Source organism: Ornithodoros turicata, chromosome 1 (genome assembly GCF_037126465.1).
Source record: "Ornithodoros turicata isolate Travis chromosome 1, ASM3712646v1, whole genome shotgun sequence".
NCBI classification, from domain to species: domain Eukaryota; kingdom Metazoa; phylum Arthropoda; class Arachnida; order Ixodida; family Argasidae; genus Ornithodoros; species Ornithodoros turicata.
Genome location: NC_088201.1, coordinates 184,438,194 through 184,446,528, shown reverse-complemented (window position 1 = coordinate 184,446,528; position 8,335 = coordinate 184,438,194). Strand labels below are relative to the sequence as shown.

At 49.7% G+C, this 8,335-nt stretch overlaps 1 protein-coding gene across 2 annotated transcripts; it reads right to left on the bottom strand.

The window, feature by feature from the left end:
* Positions 1-340: 340 nt before the first annotated feature.
* On the bottom strand, positions 341-2,779 carry LOC135373871 (uncharacterized). 2 transcript variants are annotated; one of them, XR_010416645.1, is made up of 2 exons: positions 1,219-1,489; positions 341-1,084 (listed from the first exon to the last, which is right to left on the bottom strand). XR_010416645.1 is itself a non-coding variant. In XM_064606922.1 (2 exons), exons 1-2 carry the CDS (start codon positions 2,525-2,527, stop codon positions 512-514), a joined length of 657 nt encoding a protein of 218 aa, XP_064462992.1. In that variant the 5' UTR covers positions 2,528-2,779; the 3' UTR covers positions 341-511. The 2 variants fall into 2 exon arrangements, 1 of the variants encoding a protein (XP_064462992.1); XM_064606922.1 differs by lacking the exon at positions 1,219-1,489 and adding an exon at positions 2,444-2,779.
* Positions 2,780-8,335: the final 5,556 nt, after the last annotated feature.

Sequence of the window (8,335 nt, the reverse complement as noted above, 5' to 3'; positions counted from 1 at the left end):
TGTTTCCACAACCTCGGGGCGTCAGTCCGTCCGTTCCGTCGCCAAGGAAGACACAGCAAACGAAAAGGTTCAAACAACAAGCAAGGATTTATTCCATACCTTTACACAGCAGTTCGACCCGCAACCGCTGTAACAACCGGCAACCACCCGAAGACCCTTCAGCACGGGAAAACGCTTGCTTAAATACGAACGACCACGCCCCCCTACAACAGTTCCGCAGCCACAACAGTAGATAATGCCAGCAAATAATGATAACAACCAACAACGATAACAAAGTTCAGCCCGGCGAAACGTGAAAACAGATAAAGTCCTACAATTCCCCCTCCCCACAAGACTGGGCGACCCGCTCACTAAGATAAGATGAAGAGACGAAAAGTTCATGTGAAGAAGGACCAGAGGTCGACCTGACGTCTACAAATGGCAGTAGCCACCGGAAAGTCCTTGGGGCCTCGCCCCCGGAGGTCCCAACGCGGCACCAAACGGCGACCAGGGTCAGGTAGTCGAGCGGTCCTCACACGTCGTCCGGCATATCGATGACGCAGTCCCCGGGAAGACGGGGTGGAGGGGCAGCCGGAACGTTCAGGAGGTCTGGGCGTTGGCGCTGGAGGAGTGCGACAGCCGCCGCGATGTCGTTCGCCGCCGCACGCTCCCTGCGTGCTGCGCGTGCTGCATCGAGTCGGGACTGATGTAGGCGTCCTCGGCGATGAGCGGATCGGTGGATCTCCGGCACCGCACACATAGGGCAGAGTGCCCGCCGTTCCTCTTCGGACAAGGGGGAGAGAGGGTCCGCCGGATGCCTCTCCTCCAACGTAAGGCCCCTGAAGGGCCGAGGCACTTCGTTGAGGTCATCGCCGCGCAAGGGTTGGTGCTGGGAGGCCCAGCGCGACCGGGAGGCCCATGCCACTGGGTACCCATCCGCAACCACGGTCCATGTAGCAATGTTCCTCGGAGGCAAGCGTCGTCGAGGCTGCGGTGGCCTGGCCGAAGGAGGTGTCCCTGGAGGGGTGTTGGTGGGCCTCTGTGTCCTCTGGCGGGAGCACCCTCGGCTACTGCTCCGGCCGGTCTGGTTGTGACGTGGAGCCATCTTTAAAAATGATAAAAGAAGGGAACGGTCAGGAGGGAACTCCCAGCCGAGAGGGTCTGTCCAGCCCTCGCACAACACTAATTATCGTAAACAGTCGTGAAAACGGAAGACAGACAGATAATTAGCGAGAATACCAAACCAAATCGAGAGCACTAGAAACTAGCGGCCGATGAGGTGGCGTCACGTGCGCTGTCTACGGGGACGTAGGTTGTAGCGACGTCTTGCAGGTCCGGGAGGAGCTCCCTGGTCCGAGTCCTGCAGGGGAGGAGGCGGGAGGTCGGTCTCGTCTCCGTCCGGGTCCCGGAGGTGATAAGTTTTCAGGTCCGAGATGTGAACTGGCCCAGTCTCTTCGCCGGTGTTGCAGCGACGAAGCCTGTAAGTGAGGCCGGAGGAGCACGCACTTACGTCGAAGGGGCCATCCCACCTATCTGCGAGTGAAGCTGCAAAGCCTCGTCACGCATCACTTAGCGGGTGAGTCCGTCGAAGGACGAGGTCACCGACGCTGTAGGTGAGGTTCCGACGTCCACGGTTGTACTGGCGAGCCTGGTCCAACCTTGCGACGTCCAGGTTCTCCCGAGCCGTCCGGGCTGCATCGTCCAGTCGACTCCGGAGGTCCTCAGCAAACCTTGAATAAGGAGGCCGGGTAGCACCATCCCGGAGGCCAGAGCATTCTCCACTGGAAAAGGGGCCTCTCGTCCAAGTTCAGGAACGCCGGGGTGAAGCCTGTAGATCTGTTTACTGTTGTCCGTGTAGCGAACGCCAGTTCAGCAAGGCGAAGATCCCAATCACGGTGGTGCTGACTAGTAAAAGCTACCAACATCATTTTCAGGTTCCGATTAACACGTTCGGTAATGTTAGCCTGAGGGTGATATGGGGAAGTCTTCTTGTGCCGAATGCCTAAGACAGCGCAAGAATCTGAGAACACCTTACTTGTAAAGTAGGTAGCGTTATCTGTGATGAGCTGAGCAGGAAACCCGAACCGGCAAAAGGTGTCGAGTAGTCTTTCCCACACTCTCTAGGAAGTCAGTGTCCTGAGAGGAAACAGCTCAACCCATTTCGTGAAATGATCAGTAACCACAAACAAATACTGGTTACCTCTAGGACTACGTGGAAACGGTCCCATCACATCACAAGCAACTATCTGCCAGGGCCTATTACTCTGAATAGGCTGTAAGCGCCCAGGGGGTAAACCACCACGAGGTTTTGCTCTCTGGCATACGGGACAAGTACGAACATACTTTGTTACATCCTGCCTCATTCCTGGCCATGTCGCAACACGACATAACTTTTCATAAGTTTTCCTGCCACTGCTGTGACCTGCCAAGGCCGAATCGTGAAAGTAACGTATGAAAGACTTACGCAACTTCCGTGGCACCACGACTCTGAATGGGGATGAGCCGTCATCGTCATCCGCCTGGGGTATGTATCTGAACAGGATGCCATCCTCGCCCAGCAGATAGGAGTCGTGCCGTCCGTCAGTCGTTCCGGTGCCTGCCGAGTCCTGCTCAGCTAACCATTGAGACACCCGCTGACAAAGGCCGTCCGCTCTCTGAGCGTCTAGGAGCTGCTCTCTGCTCACGACCGTGCCCCAAGACGAAGATACGTCTCGTGCCACTTGTGCTGCTGCCAGGAGCTGGGAAGGCGCCTCGGTGCCTTCCTCTCCCCCCTCCGGTAGAGGCGCACGGGAAAGCGCGTCTGCTACCAAGTTCGTCGAGCCCCGCCTGTACTCCACGTTGAAGGAGAAGCCTTGTAGCATCAGGGCCCACCTGGCAAGACGTCCAGGTGGGTTGCGGAGCCGCTGCAGCCAAGAAAGTGCCTGGTGGTCAGTCTGGACGGTGAAGGTGGTGCCGTCCAGGTACAGATCAAACTTCCTGAGAGCGAAGATGATCGCCAAGCATTCCTTTTCCGTGACGGAGTAATTCCGTTCTGCGGGATTCAGCGTGCGACTTGCAAAAGCCACTGGACAGAGAATAGCGTCATGCTCCTGCAAGAGAACTGCGCCAACCCCATAATCGCTAGCATCTGTTTGCACTACAAACGGTTTGTTCCGGTCAGGCAAATATAGATAGCCGTATTAGCGATCGCGTGAGAAAGAGCTCGAAATGATCGTTCGTGCTCCTCTCCCCACTGCCAGGGTGTATCGTTGCGCAACAACCGGTTAAGCGGCCTGCGCTAACTCAGCGCAATTAGGAATGAATTGTCTGTAGAAACCAACCATACCCAAGAAACGCTGCAAGGCTTTTACGTTACCGGGAACCGGATACTCCATGATCGCCTTTAGCTTGTCATCGCTAGGACTGATGGTTCCTCCGTCCACCATGAAGCCGAGGAGGCTGATTCTAGGCGATGCCAGCTGCACCTTGCGGGGGTTTATGGTTAGCCCCGCCTGCTTCATCCTTGCAAGGACGATTGACAGGTGTTCCAAGTGTTCCTGAAAGTTTCTGGAAAACACTACGACATCATCCATGTACGCCATCGCGAAGTTATACTTCGCATCTCCCAATACGGTATCCATTAGCCGTTGGAAACTGGCGGGAGAGTTAGACAGACCGAAAGGCATCCGTACAAACTCAAACAAACCCCTATGACAGGTAAAGGCTGTTTTCGGGACATCCTCCGGGGCAACTTGGATTTGCAAAAACCCTCTACTACAATCAAGCGTTGAGAACACTGTAGCGTTGCCCAGGGAATACATAAGAGACTCGATGGACGGAAAGGGGTAAGAGTCCCTTACAGTTACTGCGTTAAGTCGACGGTAATCGACGCATAGCCTAGCCGTACCATCACGTTTCGGAGCCAGACGACAGGAAACGCCCAAGGGCTCTGGAACCTTTGAACTGTACCGGTTTGGAGCATTTCATCAAGAGCAGCGTCTAACAAAGCACGCTTATGCACACTCAATGGTCTCGGATTACAACGCCAGGGCCTAGCGTTACCCGTGTCTATGCTATGCTGTAACACAGACGACTTACCGGGTTTTTCCGTGAAGACACCGTCAAACTGCCGCAGTACTTGTTTAAGCTGACGGCGCTCCTCCTCGGGACCATGGAATGACCCCAAGACAGTCGGGAGCGGGGACGGTTCGACGGACGTTGCTGCAGCTTGCTTAGCTGAACTGCTGTCCTGTGGCACGGCGAAAGGAAAAAATCCTGACGATCCGTGGTAGACGTATCCTCCATTGGGCAGGTCCAGCACAAATTTCTGCCGGATGATGAAGCCCCTGCCCAGGATAACGGGCACTGCCAGGCAGGAAGGTGGACGAAGCGCTGCTTTCGTAGTCTCCCATCAAAGCGAAGCCAGAGCACAACTGCTGTTTGTGCTGGAATCACGTCATTGGAAGCAAGACGTAGGGTGACATCTGTGGATTGCAATTCCACATTCCGTGATGCGCAGTGCTCGTAAACACAATCGCCGATAAGGGAGACTGTAGCTCCCGTGTCGATAAGGGCGATGTAATCTCTCCCCAAAATTCGAACAGCGATGTTTGGTTCCTTGTCCTCGATGTTATCTCGGACAGAAAAAGCAAAAGGAGCTAAAGCGTCTCCTTTTATCTTGCTGCTTGCAAAGCCAGCTTCTGAATTATCAGGGTCACGGATTGTAACCGTTCGTTCGCTCTTTCGGCAGATAGCCGACGTCGCTGAGCGATTGTTTACCGGCGTCGGCTGCGACCGTTTCCCGTTGGCACATTACGGGGGTTTGGTCTTTGATAAAGTCCTACAGGCCTTATTTTCAAATTATAGCTGATTCTTCCTATTTTGTACGCGCGGACCAAACACGGGTGTATGCGGTATTTCGCGCAACAGGGGCTGCCTGACAAACTGTTCACGTTTATGCTTTCCACATCTGTCATTATTTTCAAATTATAGGTGATTATTCTTATTTTGTACGTGTGCACTAAACAGGCTTGTATGCGGTATTCCGCGCAACAGAGGCTGCATGATGAACTGTGCACGTTTATGTTTTGAACATATGGCATTATTTTCAAATTATAGATGATTCTTCGTATTTTGTACGTGCGGACTAAACACGGGTGCATGCGGCATTTCGGGAAACAGTGGCTGCCTGAGGAACTGTGCACAGTGATGCTTTCGACATATGGCATTATTTTCAAAATATAGGTGATTCTTCTTATTTCGTACGTGCGGACTAAACAAGGCTGTATGCGGTATTTCGCGCAACAGTGCTGCCTGAGAAACTGTTCACGTTTATGCTTTCGACGTATGGCCTTATTTTCCAATTATAGGTGATTCTTCTTATTTTGTACGTGCGGACTAAACAGGCGTGTATGCGGTATTTCGCCCAACAGTGGCTGGCTGATGAACTGTGCACGTTTATGCTTTCTACATGGGGCATTATTTTGAAATTATAGGTGATTCTTGTTATTTTGTACGTGCGGACTAAACACGGGTGTGTGCGGCATTTCGCGCAACAGTGGCTGCCTGATGAACTGTGCACGTTTATGCTTTCGACATATAGCATTATTTTCAAATTATAGGTGATTCTTCTTATTTTGTACGTGCGGACTAAGCACGGGTGTATGCGGTATTTCGCGCAACAGTGGCTGCCTGATGAACTGTGCACGTTTATGCTTTCGACATATGGCATTATTTTCAAAATATAGGTGATTCTTCTTATTTCGTACGTGCGGACTAAACAAGGCTGTATGCGGTATTTCGCGCAACAGTGCTGCCTGAGAAACTGTTCACGTTTATGCTTTCGATGTATGGCCTTATTTTCCAATTATAGGTGATTCTTCTTATTTTGTACGTGCAGACTAAACAGGCGTGTATGCGGTATTTCGTCCAACAGTGGCTGGCTGATGAACTGTGCACGTTTATGCTTTCTACATGGGGCATTATTTTGAAATTATAGGTGATTCTTGTTATTTTGTACGTGTGGACTAAACACGGGTGTGTGCGGCATTTCGCGCAACAGTGGCTGCCTGATGAACTGTACACGTTTATGCTTTCGACATATAGCATTATTTTCAAATTATAGGTGATTCTTCTTATTTTGTACGTGCGGACTAAGCACGGGTGTATGCGGTATTTCGCGCAACAGTGGCTGCCTGATGAACTGTGCACGTTTATGCTTTCGACATATGGCATTATTTTCAAATTATAGCTGATTCTTTTTATTTTGTACGTGCGAACTAAACACGCGTGTATGCGGTATTTCGGCCAACAGAGGCTGCCTGTTGAACTGTGCACGTTTATGCTTTCATCATATGACATTATTTTCAAATTATATCTGCTTCGTCTTAGTTTGTACGTGCGGACTAAACACGCGTGTATGCGGTATTTCGGGCAACTGAGGCTGCCTGATGAACTCTGCACGTTTATGCTTTCGACATATGGCATTATTTTCAAATTATAGGTGATTCTTTTTATTTTGTACGTGCGGACTAAACACGCGTGTATGCGGTATTTCGGGCAGCAGTGGCTGCCTGACAAACTGTTCACGTTTATGCTTTCGACATCTGTCATTATTTTCAAATTATAGGTGATTATTGTTATTTTGTACGCGCGGACTAAATAGGCTTGTATGCGGTATTTCGCTCAACAGAGGCTGCCTGATTAACTGTGCACGTTTATGTTTTCGACATATGGCATTATTTTCAAATTATAGATGATTCTTCTTATTTGTACGTGCGGACTAAACACGGGTGTATGCGGTATTTCGGGCAACAGTGGCTGCCTGAGGAACTGTGCACGGTAATGCTTTCGACATATGGCATTAATTTCAAAATATAGGTGATTCTTTTTTATTTTGTACGTGCGGACTAAACGCGGGTGTATGCGGTATTTCGACCAACAGTGGCTGGCTGATGAACTGTGCTCGTTTGTGCTTTCGACGTATGGCCTTATTTTCAAATTATAGGTGATTCTTCTTATTTCGTACGTGCGGACTAAACAAGGGTGTATGCGGTATTTCGCGCAACAGTGGCTGCCTGACAAACTGTTCATGTTTATGCTTTCGACATCTGTCATTATTTTGAAATTATAGGTGATTCTTCTTATTTTGTACATGCGGACTAAACATGCGTGTATGCCGTATTTCGATCAAGAGATCCTGCCTGATGAACTGTGCACGTTTATGCTTTCGACATATGTCATTATTTTCAAATTATAGGTGATTCTTCTTATTTTGTACGTGCGGACTAAACACGGGTGTATGCGGTATTTCGCGCAACAGTGGCTGCCTGATGAACTGTGCACGTTTATGGTTTCAACATATGGCCTGATTTTCAAATTATAGGTGATTCTTCTTATTTTGTACGCGCTGACTAAACACGGGTATATGCGGGTATTTCGGGCAACAGTGGCTGCCTGAGGAACTGTGCACGGTAATGCTTTCGACATATGGCATTATTTTCGAAATATAGTGATTCTTCTTATTTTGTACCTGCGGACTAAGCACGGGGGTATGCGATATTTCGCCCAACAGTGGCTGGCTGATGAACTGTGCTCGTTTATGCTTTCGACGTATGGCCTTATTTTCAATTATAGGTGATTCTTCTTATTTCGTACGTGCGGACTAAACAAGGGTGTATGCGGTATTTCGCGCAACAGTGGCTGCCTGACAAACTGTTCACGTTTATGCTTTCGACATCTGTCATTATTTTCAAATTATAGGTGATTCTTCTTATTTTGTACGTGCGGACTAAACACGGGTGTATACGGTATTTAGTGCAACAGTGGCTGTCTGATGACCTGTGCACATTTGTGCTTTCCACATGTGGCATTATTTTCCAATTATAGGTGATTCTTATTTTGTACGTGCGGACTAAACACGGGTGTATGCGGTATTTCGGGCAAAAGTGGCTGCCTGAGGAACTGTGCACGGTAATGCTTTCGACATACGGCATTATTTCGGATTATAGGTGATTCATCTTATTTTGTACGTGCGGACTAAACACGGCTGTATGCGGTATTTCGCCCAACAGTGGCTGCCTGAGGAACTGTGCACGGTAATGCTTTCGACATATGGCATTGTTTTCGAAATATAGTTGATTCCTTCATATTTGTACCTGCGGACTAAGCACGGGGGTATGCGATATTTCGCCAACAGTGGCTGCTGATGAACTGTGCTCGTTTATTGCTTTCGGACTTTGTCCTTATTTTTCAAATTAGGTAGTGATTCTTCTATTTCGTACGTGCGGACTAAACAAGGGTGTATGCGGTATTATGCGCAACAGTGGCTGCCTGACAAACTGTCCAACGTTTATGCATTTCGACATCTGTCCATTAT